Here is a 23957-nt window from a genome sequence, read left to right as displayed (position 1 = left end):
TCAAATGCCTTACTAAAATCCATGTACACTACATCCACTGCTTTACCTTCATCCACATGCTTGGTCAACTCCTCAAAGAATTCAATAAGATTTGTAAGGCAAGCCCTACCCCTCACAAATCCGTGCTGACTATCCCTAATCAAGCAGTGTCTTTCCAGATGCTCAGAAATCCTATCCTTCAGTACCCTTTCCATTACTTTGCCTACCACCGAAGTAAGACTAACTGGCCTGTAATTCCCAGGGTTATCCCTAGTTCCTTTTTTGAACAGGGGCACGACATTCGCCACTCTCCAATCCCCTGGTACCACCCCTGTTGACAGTGAGGACGAAAAGATAATTGCCAACGGCTCTGCAATTTCATCTCTTGCTTCCCATAGAATCCTTGGATATATCCCGTCAGGCCCGGGGGACTTGTCTATCCTCAAGTTTTTCAAAATGCCCAACACATCTTCCTTCCTAACAAGTATTTCCTCGAGCTTACCAATCTGTTTCACACTGTCCTCTCCAACAATATCGCCCCTCTCATTTGTAAATACAGAAGAAAAGTACTCATTCAAGACCTCTCCTATCTCTTCAGACTCAATACACAATCTCCCGCTACCGTCCTTGATCGGACCTACCCTCGCTCTAGTCATTCTCATATTTCTCACATATGTGTAAAAGGCCTTGGGGTTTTCCTTGATCCTACCCGCCAAAGATTGTTCATGCCCTCTCTTAGCTCTCCTAATCCCTTTCTTCAGATCCCTCCTGGCTATCTTGTATCCCTCCAATGCCCTGTCTGAGCCTTGTTTCCTCAGCCTTACATAAGTCACCTTTTTCCTCTTAACAAGACATTCAACCTCTCTTGTCAACCATGGTTCCCTCACTCGACCATCTCTTCCCTGCCTGACAGGGACATACATATCAAGGACACGTAGCACCTGTTCCTTGAACAAGTTCCACATTTCACTTGTGTCCTTCCCTGCCAGCCTATGTTCCCAACTTATGCACTTCAATTCTTGTCTGACAACATCGTACAATGTTGCGGAAATGTCGGAAACAAAATGAAAGGAGCACCTTACTCCCTCCTCACCTAACTCCCTCGGTCACCAAACTCTCACTATCGCACTCAAAAATCACCAAATTCAGCACTCAGTGCAAACAAAAAATTACTAGGGGGCATAGGTTTAAGGTGAGAGGGGCAAGGTTTAGAGTAGATGTACGAGGCAAGTTTTTTCCACAGAGGGTAGTGGGTGCCTGGAACTCGCTGCCGGAGGAGGTGGTGGAAGCAGGGACGATAGGGACATTTAAGGGGCATCTTGACAAATATATGAATAGGATGGGAATAGAAGGATACGGACCCAGGAAGTGTAGAAGATTGTAGTTTAGTCGGGCAGTATGGTCGGCACGGGCTTGGAGGGCCGAAGGGCCTGTTCCTGTGCTGTACATTCCTTTGTTTGTTCTTTGTTGGGCACACTGTACAGTAGATACAGCCGGACCTGCGAGGGACACCCTGTACTGCGGAGGCAGCCGGACCTGCGAGGGACACCCTGTACTGCGGAGATAGCCGGGCCTGCGAGGGACACCCTGTACTGCAGAGACAGACGGAACTGTGAGGGACACCCTGTACTGCAGAGACAGACGGAACTGTGAGGGACACCCTGTACTGCGGAGACAGCCGGACCTGTGAAGGACACCCTGTACTGCAGAGACAGCCGGAACTGCGAGGGACACCCTGTACTGCAGAGACAGCCGGAACTGCGAGGGACACCCTGTACTGCAGAGACAGCCGGAACTGCGAGGGACTCTCTGTACTGCGGAGACAGCGGGGACTGCGAGGGACACCCTGTTCTGAGACAGCCGGACCAGCGAGTGACACCCTGTACTGCAGAGACAGCCGGAACTGCGAGGGACACCCTGTACTGCAGAGACAGCTGGAACTGAGAGGGACGCCCTGTACTGCGGAGACAGCCGGACCAGCGAGTGACGCCCTGTACTGCAGAGACAGCTGGAACTGAGAGGGACGCCCTGTACTGCGGAACCAGCCAGACCTGCGAGGGGTACCGTGTACTGCAGAGACAGCAGGAACTGTGAGGGACACCCTGTACTGCGGAGACAGCTGGAACTGCGAGGGACACCCTGTACTGCAGAGACAGTCGGAATGAGAGGGACAACGTGTACTGCGAAGGCAGTCGGACTTGCGATGGGGCACCCAGTACTGTGGAGGTAGCAGGATCTGTTAGCGACACCCTGTACTGCAGAGACAGCCGGAACTGCGAGGGACACCCTGTACTGCAGATACAGACGGAACTGTGAGGGACGCACTGTACTGCGGAGACAGCAGGAACTGTGAGGGACACCCTGTACTGCGGAGACAGCAGGACCTGCGAGGGACACCCTGTACTGCAGAGACAGCCGGAACTGTGAGGGACACCCTGTACTGCGGAGACAGCCGGAAATGTGAGGGACACCCTGTACTGCAGAGACAGCAGGAACTGTGAGGGATGCCCTGTACTGCAGAGACAGCCGGAGCTGCGAGGGACACCCTGTACTGCGGAGATAGCTGGAACTGCGAGGGACACCCTGTACTGCAGAGACAGCCGGACCAGCGAGGGACGCCCTGTTCTGCAGAGACAGCCGGAACTGCGAGGGACTCCCTGTTCTGCAGAGACAGCCGGACCTGCGAGGGACACCCTGTACTGCGGAGATAGCTGGAACTGCGAGGGACACCCTGTACTGCAGAGACAGCCGGACCAGCGAGGGACACTCTGTACTGCAGAGACAGCCAGACCTGCGAGGGACGCCCTGAACTGCAGAGACAGCAGGACCTGCGAGGGACACCCTGTACTGCGGAGATAGCTGGAACTGCGAGGGACACCCTGTACTGCAGAGACAGCCGGACCAGCGAGGGACGCCCTGTTCTGCAGAGACAGCCGGTACTGCGAGGGACTCCCTGTTCTGCAGAGACAGCCGGACCTGCGAGGGACACCCTGTACTGCGGAGATAGCTGGAACTGCGAGGGACACCCTGTACTGCAGAGACAGCCGGACCAGCGAGGGACACTCTGTACTGCAGAGACAGCCAGACCTGCGAGGGACGCCCTGAACTGCAGAGACAGCAGGACCTGCGTGGGGCACACTGTACTGCAGAGACAGCCGCACCAGCGAGGGGCACCCTGTACAGTAGAGACAGCCGGACCTGCGAGGGATGCCCTGTACTGCGGAGACAGCCGGACGAGCGAGGGACACCCTGGACAGTAGAGACAGCAGGACCTGCGAGGGCCACCCTGTATTGCCGAGGCAGCAGGACCTGCGAGGGACACCCTGTTCTGCGGAGACAGCCGAACCAGCGAGGGACACCCTCTACTGTAGAGACAGCCAGACCTGCGAGGGACGCCCTGTACTGCCGAGGCAGCCGGACCTGTGAGGGACACCCTGTACTGCAGAGACAGCAGGAACTGTCAGGGACACCCTGTACTGCAGAGACAGCCAGACCTGCGAGGGACACCCTGTGCTGCGGAGACAGCCGGACCTGGGAGGGACGCCCTGTACTGCGGAGACAGCCAGACCTGCGAGGGGTACCGTGTACTGCAGAGACAGCAGGAACTGTGAGGGACACCCTGTACTGCGGAGACAGCTGGAACTGCGAGGGACGCCCTGTACTGCAGAGACAGTCGGAATGAGAGGGACAACGTGTACTGCGAATGCAGTCGGACTTGCGATGGGGCACCCAGTACTGTGGAGGTAGCAGGATCTGTTAGCGACACCCTGTACTGCAGAGACAGCCGGAACTGCGAGGGACACCCTGTACTGCAGAGACAGCCGGAACTGTGAGGGACGCCCTGTACTGCGGAGACAGCCGGAACTGTGAGGGACACCCTGTACTGCAGAGACAGCAGGAACTGTGAGGGATGCCCTGTACTGCAGAGACAGCCGGAGCTGCGAGGGGCACCCTGTGCTGCGGAGATAGCCGGACCTGTGAGGGACACCCTGAATTGCGGAGACAGCCAGACCTGTGAGGGACACCCTGAATTGCGGAGACAGCCGGAGCTGCGAGGGACACCCTGTACTGCGGAGATAGCCGGACCTGTGAGAGACACCCTGAATTGCGGAGACAGCCGGACCTGTGAGAGACACCCTGTACTGCCGAGGCAGCCAGACCTGCGAGGGACACCCTGTACTGCGGAGACAGCCGGACCTGCGAGGGACACCCTGTACTGCAGAGACAGCCAGGCCTGCGAGGGACACCCTGTACTGCAGAGACAGCCAGACCTGCGAGGGACACCCTGTACTGCAGAGACAGCCGGAACTGTGAGGGACACCCTGTACTGCGGAGACAGCCGGAAATGTGAGGGACACCCTGTACTGCAGAGACAGCAGGAACTGTGAGGGATGCCCTGTACTGCAGAGACAGCCGGAGCTGCGAGGGACACCCTGTACTGCGGAGATAGCTGGAACTGCGAGGGACACCCTGTACTGCAGAGACAGCCGGACCAGCGAGGGACGCCCTGTTCTGCAGAGACAGCCGGAACTGCGAGGGACTCCCTGTTCTGCAGAGACAGCCGGACCTGCGAGGGACACCCTGTACTGCAGAGACAGCCGGACCAGCGAGGGACTCTCTGTACTGCAGAGACAGCCAGACCTGCGAGGGACGCCCTGAACTGCAGAGACAGCAGGACCTGCGTGGGGCACACTGTACTGCAGAGACAGCCGCACCAGCGAGGGGCACCCTGTACAGTAGAGACAGCCGGACCTGCGAGGGATGCCCTGTACTGCGGAGACAGCCGGACGAGCGAGGGACACCCTGGACAGTAGAGACAGCAGGACCTGCGAGGGCCACCCTGTATTGCCGAGGCAGCCGGACCTGCGAGGGACACCCTGTTCTGCGGAGACAGCCGAACCAGCGAGGGACACCCTCTACTGTAGAGACAGCCAGACCTGCGAGGGACGCCCTGTACTGCCGAGGCAGCCGGACCTGTGAGGGACACCCTGTACTGCAGAGACAGCAGGAACTGTGAGGGACACCCTGTACTGCAGAGACAGCCAGACCTGCGAGGGACACCCTGTGCTGCGGAGACAGCCGGACCTGGGAGGGACGCCCTGTACTGCGGAGACAGCCAGACCTGCGAGGGGTACCGTGTACTGCAGAGACAGCAGGAACTGTGAGGGACACCCTGTACTGCGGAGACAGCTGGAACTGCGAGGGACGCCCTGTACTGCAGAGACAGTCGGAATGAGAGGGACAACGTGTACTGCGAATGCAGTCGGACTTGCGATGGGGCACCCAGTACTGTGGAGGTAGCAGGATCTGTTAGCGACACCCTGTACTGCAGAGACAGCCGGAACTGCGAGGGACACCCTGTACTGCAGAGACAGCCGGAACTGTGAGGGACGCCCTGTACTGCGGAGACAGCCGGAACTGTGAGGGACACCCTGTACTGCAGAGACAGCAGGAACTGTGAGGGATACCCTGTACTGCAGAGACAGCCGGACCTGTGAGGGACACCCTGTACTGCAGAGACAGCCGGAGCTGCGAGGGGCACCCTGTGCTGCGGAGATAGCCGGACCTGTGAGGGACACCCTGAATTGCGGAGACAGCCAGACCTGCGAGGGACACCCTGAATTGCGTAGACAGCCGGAGCTGCGAGGGACACCCTGTACTGCGGAGATAGCCGGACCTGTGAGAGACACCCTGTACTGCAGAGACAGCCAGACCTGCGAGGGACACCCTGAATTGCGGAGACAGCCGGACCTGTGAGAGACACCCTGTACTGCAGAGGCAGCCAGACCTGCGAGGGACACCCTGTACTGCCGAGGCAGCCAGACCTGCGAGGGACACCCTGTACTGCGGAGACAGCCGGACCTGCGAGGGACACCCTGTACTGCAGAGACAGCAGGAACTTTGAGGGACACCCTGTACTGCAGAGACAGCCAGACCTGCGAGGGACACCCTGAATTGCGGAGACAGCCGGACCTGCGAGGGACACCCTGTACTGCAGAGGCAGCCGGACCTGCGAGGGACACCCTGTACTGCAGAGACAGCCAGACCTGCGAGGGACACCCTGAATTGCGGAGACAGCCGGAACTGCGAGGGACACCCTGTACTGCAGAGACAGCTGGACCTGTGAGGGACATCCTGTACTGCAGAGACAGCATGAACTGTGAGGGACTTCCTGTACTGCGGAGGCAGCCGGACCTGGGAGGGACGCCCTGGACTGCGGAGACAGCCGGATCTGCGAGGGAATCCCTGGACTGCAGAGACAGCCGGAACTGCGAGGGGCACCCTGTACTGCAGAGACAGACGGAACTGCGAGGGACACCCTGTACTGCAGAGACAGCCGGACCTGGGAGGGACGCCCTGTACTGCAGAGACAGCTCGAGTTGCGAGGGACACCCTGTACTGCGGAGACAGCCGGGACTGCGAGGGACACCCTGTTCTGAGACAGCCGTTCCAGCGAGTGACACCCTGTACTGCAGAGACAGCCGGAACTGCGAGGGACACCCTCTACTGCAGAAACAGCAGGAACTGCGAGTGACACCCTGTACTGCAGAGACAGCCGGAACTGCGAGGGACACCCTGTACTGCAGAGACAGCCGGACCTGCGAGGGACACCCTGTACTGCAGAGACAGCCGGACCTGCGAGGGACACCCTGTACTGCCGAGGCAGCCGGACCTGTGAGGGACACCCTGTACTGCAGAGACAGCCGGAACTGCGAGGGACACCCTGTACTGCAGAGACAGCCGGACAAGCGAGGGACACCCTGTACTGCAGAGATAGCCAGACCTGCGAGGGACACCCTGTACTGCAGAGTCATCCGGAACTGCGAGGGACATCCTGTACTGCAGAGACAGCCAGACCTGCGAGGGACACCCTGTACTGCGGAGATAGCCGGGCCTGCGAGGGACACCCTGTACTGCGGAGACAGCCGGACCTGCGAGGGACACCCTGTACTGCAGAGACAGCAGGAACTGCGAGTGACACGCTGAATTGCGGAGACAGCCGGACGTGCGATGGACACTATGTAGAGCAGAGACAGCCGGACCTGCGAGGGGCACCCTATACTGCAGAGATAGCCAGACCTGCGAGGGACACCCTGTACTGCAGAGACAGCCAGACCTGCGAGGTACACCCTGTGCTGCAGAGACAGCAGGAACTGCGAGGGACACCCTGAATTGCGGAGACAGCCGGACCTGCGATGGACACCCTGTAGAGGAGAGACCGCCGGACCTGCGAGGGACACCCTGAATTGCGGAGACAGCCGGACCTGTGAGAGACACCCTGTACTGCAGAGGCAGCCAGACCTGCGAGGGACACCCTGTACTGCAGAGACAGCAGGAACTGTGAGGGACACCCTGCACTGCCGAGGCTGCCGGACCTGCGAGGGACACGCAGTACTGCGGAGACAGCCGGACCTGCGAGGGACACCCTGTACTGCGGAATCAGCCAGACCTGCGAGGGATGCCCTGTACTGCCGAGGCAGCCGGACCTGCGAGGGACACCCTGTACTGCGGAGACAGCCGGACCAGCGAGGGACACCCTGTACTGCAGAGACAGCCGGACCTGCGAGGGACACCCTGTACTGCCGAGGCAGCCGGACCTGTGAGGGACACCCTGTACTGCAGAGACAGCTGGACCAGCGAGGGACACCCTGTACTGCAGAGAAAGCCAGACCTGCGAGGGACGCCCTGTACTGCAGAGACAGCAGGAACTGTGAGGGACACCCTGTACTGCAGAGACAGCCAGACCTGCGAGGGACACCCTGTACTGCGGAGACAGCCGGACCTGGGAGGGACACACTGTACTGCGGAGACAGCCGGACCTGCGAGGGACACCCTGTACTGAGGAGACAGCCGGACCTGCGAGGGACACCCTGTACTGCGGAGATAGCCGGGCCTGCGAGGGACACCCTGTACTGCAGAGACAGCCGAACCTGCGAGGGACACCCTGTACTGCAGAGACAGCAGGAACTGCGAGGGACACCCTGTACTGCGGAGACAGCCGGACCTGCGAGGGACACCCTGTACTGCGGAGATAGCCGGGCCTGCGAGGGACACCCTGTACTGCGGAGACAGCCGGGCCTGCGAGGGACACCCTGTACTGCAGAGACCGCCGGACCTGCGAGGGACACCCTGTACTGCAGAGACACCCAGACCTGGGAGGGACACCCTGTACTGCAGAGACACCCAGACCTGGGAGGGACACCCTGTACTGCAGAGACAGCCAGACCTTCGAGGGACACCCTGAATTGCAGAGACAGCCAGACCTGCGAGGGACACCCTGTAGAGCAGAGACAGCCGGACCTGCGAGGGACACCCTGTACTGCAGAGACAGCCGGACCTGCGAGGGACACCCTGAATTGCAGAGACAGCCGGACCTGCGAGGGACACCCTGTACTGTGGAGACAGCCGGATCTGCGAGGGATGCCCTGTACTGCAGAGACAGCAGGACCTGCGAGGGACACCCTGTACTGCAGAGACAGCCGGAACTGTGAGGGACACCCTGTACTGCGGAGACAGCCGGAAATGTGAGGGACACCCTGTACTGCAGAGACAGCAGGAACTGTGAGGGATGCCCTGTACTGCAGAGACAGCCGGAGCTGCGAGGGACACCCTGTACTGCGGAGATAGCTGGAACTGCGAGGGACACCCTGTACTGCAGAGACAGCCGGACCAGCGAGGGACGCCCTGTTCTGCAGAGACAGCCGGAACTGCGAGGGACTCCCTGTTCTGCAGAGACAGCCGGACCTGCGAGGGACACCCTGTACTGCGGAGATAGCTGGAACTGCGAGGGACACCCTGTACTGCAGAGACAGCCGGACCAGCGAGGGACACTCTGTACTGCAGAGACAGCCAGACCTGCGAGGGACGCCCTGAACTGCAGAGACAGCAGGACCTGCGAGGGACACCCTGTACTGCGGAGATAGCTGGAACTGCGAGGGACACCCTGTACTGCAGAGACAGCCGGACCAGCGAGGGACGCCCTGTTCTGCAGAGACAGCCGGAACTGCGAGGGACTCCCTGTTCTGCAGAGACAGCCGGACCTGCGAGGGACACCCTGTACTGCGGAGATAGCTGGAACTGCGAGGGACACCCTGTACTGCAGAGACAGCCGGACCAGCGAGGGACACTCTGTACTGCAGAGACAGCCAGACCTGCGAGGGACACCCTGTACTGCAGAGACAGCAGGACCTGCGTGGGGCACACTGTACTGAAGAGACAGCCGCACCAGCGAGGGGCACCCTGTACAGTAGAGACAGCCGGACCTGCGAGGGATGCCCTGTACTGCGGAGACAGCCGGACGAGCGAGGGACACCCTGTACTGCGGAGATAGCTGGAACTGCGAGGGACACCCTGTACTGCAGAGACAGCCGGACCAGCGAGGGACACTCTGTACTGCAGAGACAGCCAGACCTGCGAGGGACACCCTGTACTGCAGAGACAGCAGGACCTGCGTGGGGCACACTGTACTGAAGAGACAGCCGCACCAGCGAGGGGCACCCTGTACAGTAGAGACAGCCGGACCTGCGAGGGATGCCCTGTACTGCGGAGACAGCCGGACGAGCGAGGGACACCCTGGACAGTAGAGACAGCAGGACCTGCGAGGGCCACCCTGTATTGCCGAGGCAGCAGGACCTGCGAGGGACACCCTGTTCTGCGGAGACAGCCGAACCAGCGAGGGACACCCTCTACTGTAGAGACAGCCAGACCTGCGAGGGACGCCCTGTACTGCCGAGGCAGCCGGACCTGTGAGGGACACCCTGTACTGCAGAGACAGCAGGAACTGTGAGGGACACCCTGTACTGCAGAGACAGCCAGACCTGCGAGGGACACCCTGTGCTGCGGAGACAGCCGGACCTGGGAGGGACGCCCTGTACTGCGGAGACAGCCAGACCTGCGAGGGGTACCGTGTACTGCAGAGACAGCAGGAACTGTGAGGGACACCCTGTACTGCGGAGACAGCTGGAACTGCGAGGGACGCCCTGTACTGCAGAGACAGTCGGAATGAGAGGGACAACGTGTACTGCGAATGCAGTCGGACTTGCGATGGGGCACCCAGTACTGTGGAGGTAGCAGGATCTGTTAGCGACACCCTGTACTGCAGAGGCAGCCGGAACTGCGAGGGACACCCTGTACTGCAGAGACAGCCGGAACTGTGAGGGACGCCCTGTACTGCGGAGACAGCCGGAACTGTGAGGGACACCCTGTACTGCAGAGACAGCAGGAACTGTGAGGGGTGCCCTGTACTGCAGAGACAGCCGGAGCTGCGAGGGGCACCCTGTGCTGCGGAGATAGCCGGACCTGTGAGGGACACCCTGAACTGCAGAGACAGCCGGACCTGCGAGGGACACCCTGAATTGCGAAGACAGCCGGAGCTGCGAGGGACACCCTGTACTGCAGAGACAGCCGGACCTGTGAGAGACACCCTGAATTGCGGAGACAGCCGGACCTGTGAGAGACACCCTGTACTGCAGAGGCAGCCAGACCTGCGAGGGACACCCTGTACTGCCGAGGCAGCCAGACCTGCGAGGGACACCCTGTACTGCGGAGACAGCCGGACCTGCGAGGGACACCCTGTACTGCAGAGACAGCCAGACCTGCGAGGGACACCCTGTACTGCAGAGACAGCCAGACCTGCGAGGGACACCCTGAATTGCGGAGACAGCCGGACCTGCGAGGGACACCCTGTACTGCGGAGACAGCAGGACCTGCGAGGGACACCCTGTACTGCAGAGACAGCCGGAACTGTGAGGGACACCCTGTACTGCGGAGACAGCCGGAAATGTGAGGGACACCCTGTACTGCAGAGACAGCAGGAACTGTGAGGGATGCCCTGTACTGCAGAGACAGCCGGAGCTGCGAGGGACACCCTGTACTGCGGAGATAGCTGGAACTGCGAGGGACACCCTGTACTGCAGAGACAGCCGGACCAGCGAGGGACGCCCTGTTCTGCAGAGACAGCCGGAACTGCGAGGGACTCCCTGTTCTGCAGAGACAGCCGGACCTGCGAGGGACACCCTGTACTGCGGAGATAGCTGGAACTGCGAGGGACACCCTCTACTGTAGAGACAGCCAGACCTGCGAGGGACGCCCTGTACTGCCGAGGCAGCCGAACCTGTGAGGGACACCCTGTACTGCAGAGACAGCCAGACCTGCGAGGGACACCCTGTGCTGCGGAGACAGCCGGACCTGGGAGGGACGCCCTGTACTGCGGAGACAGCCAGACCTGCGAGGGGTACCGTGTACTGCAGAGACAGCAGGAACTGTGAGGGACACCCTGTACTGCGGAGACAGCTGGAACTGCGAGGGACGCCCTGTACTGCAGAGACAGTCGGAATGAGAGGGACAACGTGTACTGCGAATGCAGTCGGACTTGCGATGGGGCACCCAGTACTGTGGAGGTAGCAGGATCTGTTAGCGACACCCTGTACTGCAGAGGCAGCCGGAACTGCGAGGGACACCCTGTACTGCAGAGACAGCCGGAACTGTGAGGGACGCCCTGTACTGCAGAGACAGCCGGAACTGTGAGGGACACCCTGTACTGCAGAGACAGCAGGAACTGTGAGGGGTGCCCTGTACTGCAGAGACAGCCGGAGCTGCGAGGGGCACCCTGTGCTGCGGAGATAGCCGGACCTGTGAGGGACACCCTGAATTGCGGAGACAGCCAGACCTGCGAGGGACACCCTGAATTGCGAAGACAGCCGGAGCTGCGAGGGACACCCTGTACTGCGGAGATAGCCGGACCTGTGAGAGACACCCTGAATTGCGGAGACAGCCGGACCTGTGAGAGACACCCTGTACTGCAGAGGCAGCCAGACCTGCGAGGGACACCCTGTACTGCCGAGGCAGCCAGACCTGCGAGGGACACCCTGAATTGCGGAGACAGCCGGACCTGCGAGGGACACCCTGTACTGCGGAGACAGCCGGACCTGCGAGGGACACCCTGTACTGCAGAGACAGCCAGACCTGCGAGGGACACCCTGAATTGCGGAGACAGCCGGACCTGCGAGGGACACCCTGTACTGCGGAGACAGCAGGACCTGCGAGGGACACCCTGTACTGCAGAGACAGCCGGAACTGTGAGGGACACCCTGTACTGCGGAGACAGCCGGAAATGTGAGGGACACCCTGTACTGCAGAGACAGCAGGAACTGTGAGGGATGCCCTGTACTGCAGAGACAGCCGGAGCTGCGAGGGACACCCTGTACTGCGGAGATAGCTGGAACTGCGAGGGACACCCTGTACTGCAGAGACAGCCGGACCAGCGAGGGACGCCCTGTTCTGCAGAGACAGCCGGAACTGCGAGGGACTCCCTGTTCTGCAGAGACAGCCGGACCTGCGAGGGACACCCTGTACTGCGGAGATAGCTGGAACTGCGAGGGACACCCTGTACTGCAGAGACAGCCGGACCAGCGAGGGACACTCTGTACTGCAGAGACAGCAGGACCTGCGAGGGACACCCTGTACTGCGGAGATAGCTGGAACTGCGAGGGACACCCTGTACTGCAGAGACAGCCGGACCAGCGAGGGACGCCCTGTTCTGCAGAGACAGCCGGAACTGCGAGGGACTCCCTGTTCTGCAGAGACAGCCGGACCTGCGAGGGACACCCTGTACTGCGGAGATAGCTGGAACTGCGAGGGACACCCTGTACTGCAGAGACAGCCGGACCAGCGAGGGACACTCTGTACTGCAGAGACAGCCAGACCTGCGAGGGACGCCCTGAACTGCAGAGACAGCAGGACCTGCGTGGGGCACACTGTACTGCAGAGACAGCCGCACCAGCGAGGGGCACCCTGTACAGTAGAGACAGCCGGACCTGCGAGGGATGCCCTGTACTGCGGAGACAGCCGGACGAGCGAGGGACACCCTGGACAGTAGAGACAGCAGGACCTGCGAGGGCCACCCTGTATTGCCGAGGCAGCCGGACCTGCGAGGGACACCCTGTTCTCCGGAGACAGCCGAACCAGCGAGGGACACCCTCTACTGTAGAGACAGCCAGACCTGCGAGGGACGCCCTGTACTGCCGAGGCAGCCGGACCTGTGAGGGACACCCTGTACTGCAGAGACAGCAGGAACTGTGAGGGACACCCTGTACTGCAGAGACAGCCAGACCTGCGAGGGACACCCTGTGCTGCGGAGACAGCCGGACCTGGGAGGGACGCCCTGTACTGCGGAGACAGCCAGACCTGCGAGGGACACCCTGTACTGCAGAGACAGTCGGAATGAGAGGGACAACGTGTACTGCGAATGCAGTCGGACTTGCGATGGGGCACCCAGTACTGTGGAGGTAGCAGGATCTGTTAGCGACACCCTGTACTGCAGAGACAGCCGGAACTGCGAGGGACACCCTGTACTGCAGAGACAGCCGGAACTGTGAGGGACGCCCTGTACTGCGGAGACAGCCGGAACTGTGAGGGACACCCTGTACTGCAGAGACAGCAGGAACTGTGAGGGATGCCCTGTACTGCAGAGACAGCCGGAGCTGCGAGGGGCACCCTGTGCTGCGGAGATAGCCGGACCTGTGAGGGACACCCTGAATTGCGGAGACAGTCAGACCTGCGAGGGACACCCTGAATTGCGAAGACAGCCGGAGCTGCGAGGGACACCCTGTACTGCGGAGATAGCCGGACCTGTGAGAGACACCCTGAATTGCGGAGACAGCCGGACCTGTGAGAGACACCCTGTACTGCAGAGGCAGCCAGACCTGCGAGGGACACCCTGTACTGCGGAGACAGCCGGACCTGCGAGGGACACCCTGTACTGCAGAGACAGCCAGACCTGCGAGGGACACCCTGTACTGCAGAGACAGCCAGACCTGCGAGGGACACCCTGAATTGCGGAGACAGCCGGACCTGCGAGGGACACCCTGTACTGCAGAGACAGCCAGACCTGCGAGGGAGACCCTGTAGAGCAGAGACAGCCAGACCTGCGAGGGACACCCTGAATTGCGGAGACAGCCGGAACTGCGAGGGACACCCTGTACTGCAGAGACAGCTGGACCTGTGAGGGACATCCTGTACTGCAGAGACAGCATGAACTGTGAGGGACTTCCTGTACTGCGGAGGCAGCCGGACCTGGGAGGGACGCCCTGGACTGCGGAGACAGCCGGAATGAGAGGGACAACGTGTACTGCGAATGCAGTCGGACTTGCGATGGGGCACCCAGTACTGTGGAGGTAGCAGGATCTGTTAGCGACACCCTGTACTGCAGAGACAGCCGGAACTGCGAGGGACACCCTGTACTGCAGAGACAGCCGGAACTGTGAGGGACGCCCTGTACTGCGGAGATAGCCGGACCTGTGAGGGACACCCTGTACTGCGGAGACAGCAGGAACTGTGAGGGATACCCTGTACTGCAGAGACAGCCGGAACTGTGAGGGACACCCTGTACTGCGGAGACAGCCGGAACTGTGAGGGACACCCTGTACTGCAGAGACAGCCGGAGCTGCGAGGGGCACCCTGTACTGCAGAGGCAGCCAGACCTGCGAGGGGCACCCTGTGCTGCGGAGATAGCCGGACCTGTGAGGGACACCCTGAATTGCGGAGACAGCCGGACCTGTGAGAGACACCCTGTACTGCAGAGGCAGCCAGACCTGCGAGGGACACCCTGTACTGCGGAGACAGCCGGACCTGCGAGGGACACCCTGAATTGCGGAGACAGCCGGAACTGCGAGGGACACCCTGTACTGCCGAGACAGCTGGACCTGTGAGGGACATCCTGTACTGCAGAGACAGCATGAACTGTGAGGGACTTCCTGTACTGCGGAGGCAGCCGGACCTGGGAGGGACGCCCTGGACTGCGGAGACAGCCGGACCTGCGAGGGACACCCTGTACTGCGGAGACAGCTGGAACTGCGAGGGACGCTCTGTACTGCGGAGACAGCCGGGACTGCGAGGGACACCCTGTTCTGAGACAGCCGGACCAGCGAGTGACACCCTGTACTGCAGAGACAGCCGGAACTGCGAGGGACACCCTCTACTGCAGAAACAGCAGGAACTGCGAGTGACACCCTGTACTGCAGAGACAGCCGGAACTGCGAGGGACACCCTGTACTGCAGAGACAGCCGGACCTGCGAGGGACACCCTGTACTGCAGAGACAGCCGGAACAGCGAGGGACACCCTGTACTGCCGAGGCAGCCGGACCTGTGAGGGACACCCTGTACTGCAGAGACAGCCGGAACTGCGAGGGACACCCTGTACTGCAGAGACAGCCGGACAAGCGAGGGACACCCTGTACTGCAGAGATAGCCAGACCTGCGAGGGACACCCTGTACTGCAGAGTCATCCGGAACTGCGAGGGACATCCTGTACTGCAGAGACAGCCAGACCTGCGAGGGACACCCTGTACTGCGGAGATAGCCGGGCCTGCGAGGGACACCCTGTACTGCGGAGACAGCCGGACCTGCGAGGGACACCCTGTACTGCAGAGACAGCCAGACCTGCGAGGTACACCCTGTGCTGCAGAGACAGCAGGAACTGCGAGGGACACCCTGAATTGCGGAGACAGCCGGACCTGCGATGGACACCCTGTAGAGGAGAGACTGCCGGACCTGCGAGGGACACCCTGAATTGCGGAGACAGCCGGACCTGTGAGAGACACCCTGTACTGCAGAGGCAGCCAGACCTGCGAGGGACACCCTGTACTGCAGAGACAGCAGGAACTGTGAGGGACACCCTGCACTGCCGAGGCTGCCGGACCTGCGAGGGACACGCTGTACTGCGGAGACAGCCGGACCTGCGAGGGACACCCTGTACTGCGGAATCAGCCAGACCTGCGAGGGATGCCCTGTACTGCGGAGACAGCCGGACCAGCGAGGGACACCCTGTACTGCAGAGACAGCCGGACCTGCGAGGGACACCCTGTACTGCCGAGGCAGCCGGACCTGTGAGGGACACCCTGTACTGCAGAGAAAGCCAGACCTGCGAGGGACACCCTGTACTGCAGAGACAGCTGGACCTGCGAGGGACACCCTGTACTGCCGAGGCAGCCGGACCAGCGAGGGACACCCTGTACTGCAGAGAAAGCCAGACCTGCGAGGGACGCCCTGTACTGCAGAGACAGCAGGAACTGTGAGGGACACCCTGTACTGCAGAGACAGCCAGACCTGCGAGGGACACCCTGTACTGCGGAGACAGCCGGACCTGGGAGGGACACACTGTACTGCGGAGACAGCCGGACCTGCGAGGGACACCCTGTACTGAGGAGACAGCCGGACCTGCGAGGGACACCCTGTACTGCGGAGATAGCCGGGCCTGCGAGGGACACCCTGTACTGCAGAGACAGCCGAACCTGCGAGGGACACCCTGTACTGCAGAGACAGCAGGAACTGCGAGGGACACCCTGTACTGCGGAGACAGCCGGACCTGCGAGGGACACCCTGTACTGCGGAGATAGCCGGGCCTGCGAGGGACACCCTGTACTGCGGAGACAGCCGGGCCTGCGAGGGACACCCTGTACTGCAGAGACCGCCGGACCTGCGAGGGACACCCTGTACTGCAGAGACACCCAGACCTGGGAGGGACACCCTGTACTGCAGAGACACCCAGACCTGGGAGGGACACCCTGTACTGCAGAGACAGCCAGACCTTCGAGGGACACCCTGAATTGCAGAGACAGCCAGACCTGCGAGGGACACCCTGTAGAGCAGAGACAGCCGGACCTGCGAGGGACACCCTGTACTGTGGAGACAGCCGGATCTGCGAGGGATGCCCTGTACTGCAGAGACAGCTGGAACTGCGAGGGACACCCTGAATTGCAGAGACAGCCGGACCTGCGAGGGACACCCTGTACTGTGGAGACAGCCGGATCTGCGAGGGATGCCCTGTACTGCAGAGACAGCTGGAACTGCGAGGGACACCCTGTACTGCGGAGACAGCCAGACCTGCGAGGGACACCCTATACTGTGGAGTCAGCCGGATCTGCGAGGGATGCCCTGTACTGCAGAGACAGCCGGACCTGGGAGGAAGGATATTGTTAAACTAGAAAGAGTGCAGAAGAGATTTACGAGGATGCTACCGGGACTTGATGGTTTGAGTTATAAGGAGAGGCTGGATAGGCTGGGACTTTTTTCCCTGGAGCGTAGGAGGCTTAGGGGTGAACTTATAGAGGTCTATAAAATAATGAGGAGCATCGTTAAGGTAGATAGTCAACATCTTTTCCCAAAGATAGAGGAGTCTAGAACTAGGGGCTATAGGGTTAAGGTGAGAGGGGAGAGATACAAAAGAGACCAGAGGGGGAAATTTCTTCACACAGATGGTAGTGAGTGTCTGGAACGAGCTGCCAGAGGCAGTGGTGGAGGCGGGCACGATATTGTCCTTTAAAAAGCAGTTAGACAGTTACATGGGCAGGGTGGGTATAGAGGGATACGGGCCACATGTGGGCAAGTGGGACTAGCTTAGTGATAGAAACTGGGCAGCATGGACCAGCCGGGCCGAAGGGCCTGTTTCCATGCTGTAAACATCTTGGACTCTATGAACACCCTGTACGTGGAGACATGTAAATTTGTAGTAACTCTTCGAAAGTTTCATAATAGTAATACAGTAGTTAATGGCATTTGATAGTTTCCTTATTGTTATCTCACTCATGTTATTGTTGAACAATAAACATTTAACTCGTCGCAAAGTAGACCTTCTCAGGTCCACTGCCTCCGTCTGCCTGTGGACCACAACGTCAGAGAGGCCGGAGTGGACACGATGGGCCAAGTGCCTCTTTATTGTTGTAAAACTCCGTGACTCTGGCTAATATAAATAACATAATTCAATATTAACTTTCAAAAGGGAATTGATCAGTGCTTGGAAACAAATAATCCCCAAATGGAAAGAGTGGACCTAATCTGACCATTCCACCGGAGATTCAGCAAAGAGGCAGCAGGAGAGGCGAATGGTCTCCACGCTGATCCTCGACGTATTTCGAGTCAGACGCTCCATTCTCGTATACGTCTGAATGAGCAGGGCAATCTGGGGAGTAATTCTGGGTAAAGGCCATTTTACACCAGCTGATACATCAGTCTGGCTCTGCTCACCTGTGGCACACTCACCTGCAGGTTTAGAAAGCTGGAAATGATCTGCTGCGTCATACAGAGGGGCTGGGCTGCAAGCTGGCAACACACACTGCCATAGAGCGGCAGCCAAAAGCAGCAACTCTCTACACAGAGAGAGAAAAACAATCAGAATCTGTGCATCAGAACGACGAGAGAGAGAGCGAAACAGAGAGAGGGAGAAACAGAGAGAGGGAGAAACAGAGAGAGGGAGAAACAGAGAGAGGGAGAAACAGAGAGAGAGATAAACAGAGAGAGGGAGAAACAGAGAGAGAGAGAAACAGAGAGAGAGGGAGAAACTGTGAGAGGGAGAAACAGAGAGAGGGAGAAACAGAGAGAGAGAGAAACAGAGAGAGAGACAGAGGGAGAAACAAAGAGAGAGAGAAACAGAGAGAGGGAGAAACAGAATGAGAGAAACAGAGAGAAAGAGAAACAGAGAGAGAGGGAGAAACAGAGAGAGAGACAGAGGGAGAAACAGAGAGAGAGAGAAACAGAGAGAGAGACAGAGAATGAGAGAAACAGAGAGAGGGAGCAACAGAGAGAGAGAGAAACAGGGAGAGAGAGAAACTGAGAGAGAGAGAGAGAGGGAGAAACAGAGAGAGAGAAAAACAGAGAGAGGGAGAAACAGAGTGAGAGAGAGGGGGAGAAACAGAGAGAGAAAGAAACAGAGAGAGAGAGAGAGAGAAACAGAGAGAGAGAGAAACAGAGAGAGAGAGAGGGAGAAACAGAGAGAGGGAGAAACAGAGAGAGGGAGAAACAGAGAGCGAGAGAAACAGAGAAGAGAGAAACAGAGAGAGAGAGAAACAGAGAGAGAGAGAAACAGAGAGAGAGAGAAACAGAGAGAAAGAGAAACAGAGAGAGAGGGAGAAACAGAGAGAGAGACAGAGAATGAGAGAAACAGAGAGAGAGAGAAACAGAGAGAGAGAGAAACAGAGAGAGGGAGAAACAGAGAGAGGGAGAAACAGAGAGAGAGAGAGAGAAACAGAGAGAGAGAGAAACAGAGAGAGAGAGAAACAGAGAGAGGGAGAAACAGAGAGAGAGAGAAACAGAGAGAGAGAGAGAAACAGAATGAGAGAAACAGAGAGAGAGAGAAACAGGGAGAGAGTGAAACAGAGAGAGAGGGTGAAACGGAGAGAGAGAGAAACAGAGAGAGAGAGAAACAGAGAGAGAGAGAAACAGAGAGAGAGAGAAACAGAGAGAAAGAGAGACAGAGAGAGGGAGAAACAGAGAGAGAGAAACTGAGAGAGAGAAACTGAGAGAGAGAGAGAAACAGAGAGAGAGACAGAGGGAGAAACAGAGAGAGAGAGAAACAGAGAGAGGGAGAAACAGAATGAGAGAAACAGAGAGAAAGAGAAACAGAGAGAGAGGGAGAAACAGAGAGAGAGACAGAGGGAGAAACAGAGAGAGAGAGAAACAGAGAGAGGGAGAAACAGAATGAGAGAAACAGAGAGAGAAACAGAGAGAGGGAGAAACAGAGAGAGAGAAACAGAGAGAGAGAGAAACAGACAGAGAGAGAAACAGAGAGAGAGAGAAACAGAGAGAGAGAGAAACAGAGAGAGAGAGAAACAGAGAGAAAGAGAAACAGAGAGAGGGAGAAACAGAGAGAGGGAGAAACAGAGAGAGAGAGAGAGAAACAGAGAGAGAGAGAAACAGAGAGAGAGGAACACAGAGAGAGAAACAGAGAGAGAGACAGAGGGAGAAACAGAGAGAGAGAAACAGAGAGAGAGAGAAACAGAGAGAAAGAGAAACAGAGAGAGGGAGAAACAGAGAGAGAGGAACACAGAGAGAGAAACAGAGAGAGAGAGAAACAGAGAGAGAGAGAGAAACAGAGAGAGAGAGAGAGAAACAGAGAGAGAGAGAAACAGAGAGAGAGAGAAACAGAGAGAGAGAGAAACAGAGAGAGGGAGAAACAGAGAGAGAGAGAAACAGAGAGAGAGAGAGAGAAACAGAGAGAGAGAGAAACAGAGAGAGAGAGAAACAGAGAGAGAGAGAGGGAGAAACAGAGAGAGGGAGAAACAGAGAGAGAGAGAAACAGAGAGAGAGAGAAACAGAGAGAGAGAGAAACAGAGAGAGAGAGAAACAGAGAGAGAGAGAAACAGAGAGAGAGAGAAACAGAGAGAGAGAGAAACAGAGAGAGAGAGAGGGAGAAACAGAGAGAGGGAGAAACAGAGAGAGAGAGAAACAGAGAGAGAGAGAAACAGAGAGAGAGAGAAACAGAGAGAGAGAGAAACAGAGAGAGAGAGAAACAGAGAGAGAGAGAAACAGAGAGAGGGAGAAAAAGAGAGAGAGAGAAACAGAGAGAGAGAGAAACAGAGAGAAAGAGAAACAGAGAGAGAGGGAGAAACAGAGAGAGAGAGAAACAGAGAGAGAGAGAAACAGAGAGAGGGAGAAACAGAGAGAGAGAGAAACAGAGAGAGGGAGAAACAGAGAGAGAGAGAGAAACAGAGAGAGGGAGAAACAGAATGAGAGGAACAGAGAGAAAGAGAAACAGAGAGAGAGGGAGAAACAGAGAGAGAGAGAGAGAGAGAGAAACAGAGAGAAAGAGAAACAGAGAGAGAGAGAAACAGAGAGAGAGACAGAGAATGAGAGAAACAGAGAGAGAGAGAAACAGAGAGAGAGACAGAGAATGAGAGAAACAGAGAGAGGGAGAAACAGAGAGAGAGACAGAGAATGAGAGAAACAGAGAGAGAGAGAAACAGAGAGAGAGAGAAACAGAGAGAGGGAGAAACAGAGAGAGAGAGAAACAGAGAATGAGAGAAACAGAGAGAGAGAGAAACAGAGAGAGGGAGAAACAGAGAGAGAGATAAACAGAGAGAGGGAGAAACAGAGAGAGAGAGAAACAGAGAGAGAGAGAAACAGAGAGAGAGGGAGAAACTGTGAGAGGGAGAAACAGAGAGAGGGAGAAACAGAGAGAGAGAGAAACAGAGAGAGAGACAGAGGGAGAAACAAAGAGAGAGAGAAACAGAGAGAGGGAGAAACAGAATGAGAGAAACAGAGAGAAAGAGAAACAGAGAGAGAGGGAGAAACAGAGAGAGAGACAGAGGGAGAAACAGAGAGAGAGAGAAACAGAGAGAGAGACAGAGAATGAGAGAAACAGAGAGAGGGAGCAACAGAGAGAGAGAGAAACAGGGAGAGAGAGAAACTGAGAGAGAGAGAGAGGGAGAAACAGAGAGAGAGAAAAACAGAGAGAGGGAGAAACAGAGTGAGAGAGAGGGGGAGAAACAGAGAGAGAAAGAAACAGAGAGAGAGAGAGAGAGAAACAGAGAGAGAGAGAAACAGAGAGAGAGAGAGGGAGAAACAGAGAGAGGGAGAAACAGAGAGAGGGAGAAACAGAGAGCGAGAGAAACAGAGAAGAGAGAAACAGAGAGAGAGAGAAACAGAGAGAGAGAGAAACAGAGAGAGGGAGAAACAGAGAGAGAGAGAAACAGAGAGAGAGAGAGAGAAACAGAGAGAGAGAGAAACAGAGAGAGAGAGAAACAGAGAGAGAGAGAGGGAGAAACAGAGAGAGGGAGAAACAGAGAGAGAGAGAAACAGAGAGAGAGAGAAACAGAGAGAGAGAGAAACAGAGAGAGAGAGAAACAGAGAGAGAGAGAAACAGAGAGAGAGAGAAACAGAGAGAGGGAGAAAAAGAGAGAGAGAGAAACAGAGAGAGAGAGAAACAGAGAGAAAGAGAAACAGAGAGAGAGGGAGAAACAGAGAGAGAGAGAAACAGAGAGAGAGAGAAACAGAGAGAGGGAGAAACAGAGAGAGAGAGAAACAGAGAGAGGGAGAAACAGAGAGAGAGAGAGAAACAGAGAGAGGGAGAAACAGAATGAGAGGAACAGAGAGAAAGAGAAACAGAGAGAGAGGGAGAAACAGAGAGAGAGAGAGAGAGAGAGAAACAGAGAGAAAGAGAAACAGAGAGAGAGAGAAACAGAGAGAGAGACAGAGAATGAGAGAAACAGAGAGAGAGAGAAACAGAGAGAGAGACAGAGAATGAGAGAAACAGAGAGAGGGAGAAACAGAGAGAGAGACAGAGAATGAGAGAAACAGAGAGAGAGAGAAACAGAGAGAGAGAGAAACAGAGAGAGGGAGAAACAGAGAGAGAGAGAAACAGAGAATGAGAGAAACAGAGAGAGAGAGAAACAGAGAGAGGGAGAAACAGAGAGAGAGATAAACAGAGAGAGGGAGAAACAGAGAGAGAGAGAAACAGAGAGAGAGAGAAACAGAGAGAGAGGGAGAAACTGTGAGAGGGAGAAACAGAGAGAGGGAGAAACAGAGAGAGAGAGAAACAGAGAGAGAGACAGAGGGAGAAACAAAGAGAGAGAGAAACAGAGAGAGGGAGAAACAGAATGAGAGAAACAGAGAGAAAGAGAAACAGAGAGAGAGGGAGAAACAGAGAGAGAGACAGAGGGAGAAACAGAGAGAGAGAGAAACAGAGAGAGAGACAGAGAATGAGAGAAACAGAGAGAGGGAGCAACAGAGAGAGAGAGAAACAGGGAGAGAGAGAAACTGAGAGAGAGAGAGAGAGGGAGAAACAGAGAGAGAGAAAAACAGAGAGAGGGAGAAACAGAGTGAGAGAGAGGGGGAGAAACAGAGAGAGAAAGAAACAGAGAGAGAGAGAGAGAGAAACAGAGAGAGAGAGAAACAGAGAGAGAGAGAGGGAGAAACAGAGAGAGGGAGAAACAGAGAGAGGGAGAAACAGAGAGCGAGAGAAACAGAGAAGAGAGAAACAGAGAGAGAGAGAAACAGAGAGAGAGAGAAACAGAGAGAGAGAGAAACAGAGAGAAAGAGAAACAGAGAGAGAGGGAGAAACAGAGAGAGAGACAGAGAATGAGAGAAACAGAGAGAGAGAGAAACAGAGAGAGAGAGAAACAGAGAGAGGGAGAAACAGAGAGAGGGAGAAACAGAGAGAGAGAGAGAGAAACAGAGAGAGAGAGAAACAGAGAGAGAGAGAAACAGAGAGAGAGAGAAACAGAGAGAGAGAGAGAAACAGAATGAGAGAAACAGAGAGAGAGAGAAACAGGGAGAGAGTGAAACAGAGAGAGAGGGTGAAACGGAGAGAGAGAGAAACAGAGAGAGAGAGAAACAGAGAGAGAGAGAAACAGAGAGAGAGAGAAACAGAGAGAAAGAGAGACAGAGAGAGGGAGAAACAGAGAGAGAGAAACTGAGAGAGAGAAACTGAGAGAGAGAGAGAAACAGAGAGAGAGACAGAGGGAGAAACAGAGAGAGAGAGAAACAGAGAGAGGGAGAAACAGAATGAGAGAAACAGAGAGAAAGAGAAACAGAGAGAGAGGGAGAAACAGAGAGAGAGACAGAGGGAGAAACAGAGAGAGAGAGAAACAGAGAGAGGGAGAAACAGAATGAGAGAAACAGAGAGAGAAACAGAGAGAGGGAGAAACAGAGAGAGAGAAACAGAGAGAGAGAGAAACAGAGAGAGAGAGAAACAGAGAGAGAGAGAAACAGAGAGAGAGAGAAACAGAGAGAGAGAGAAACAGAGAGAAAGAGAAACAGAGAGAGGGAGAAACAGAGAGAGGGAGAAACAGAGAGAGAGAGAGAGAAACAGAGAGAGAGAGAAACAGAGAGAGGGAGAAACAGAGAGAGGGAGAAACAGAATTAGAGGAACAGAGAGAAAGAGAAACAGAGAGAGAGGGAGAAACAGAGAGAGAGAGAGAGAGAGAGAGAAACAGAGAGAAAGAGAAACAGAGAGAGAGGGAGAAACAGAGAGAGAGACAGAGAATGAGAGAAACAGAGAGAGAGAGAAACAGAGAGAGAGAGAAACAGAGAGAGGGAGAAACAGAGAGAGGGAGAAACAGAGAGAGAGAGGGAGAAACAGAGAGAGAGAGAAACAGAATGAGAGAAACAGAGAGAGAGAGAAACAGGGAGAGAGTGAAACAGAGAGAGAGGGTGAAACGGAGAGAGAGAGAAACAGAGAGAGAGAGAAACAGAGAGAGAGAGAAAG

General features: G+C 56.7%; 1 protein-coding gene across 2 annotated transcripts in view; it reads right to left on the bottom strand.

The window, feature by feature from the left end:
• LOC140409377 (rhotekin-like) overlaps nucleotides 1–23957 on the bottom strand; it is a 342330-nt gene that overhangs the window by 143181 nt on the left and 175192 nt on the right. For both annotated transcript variants that reach the window (XM_072497827.1, XM_072497828.1), the window contains one exon: nucleotides 18017–18123. In XM_072497827.1, coding sequence (XP_072353928.1) covers nucleotides 18017–18123 — 107 coding nt within the window. The remainder of the gene's footprint in view (nucleotides 1–18016; nucleotides 18124–23957) is intronic.

Source organism: Scyliorhinus torazame, chromosome 3 (assembly GCF_047496885.1).
Source record: "Scyliorhinus torazame isolate Kashiwa2021f chromosome 3, sScyTor2.1, whole genome shotgun sequence".
Taxonomy (NCBI): domain Eukaryota; kingdom Metazoa; phylum Chordata; class Chondrichthyes; order Carcharhiniformes; family Scyliorhinidae; genus Scyliorhinus; species Scyliorhinus torazame.
Note: the sequence above shows the minus strand (reverse complement) of the source record. Positions and strands in the feature narration are given on the sequence as shown.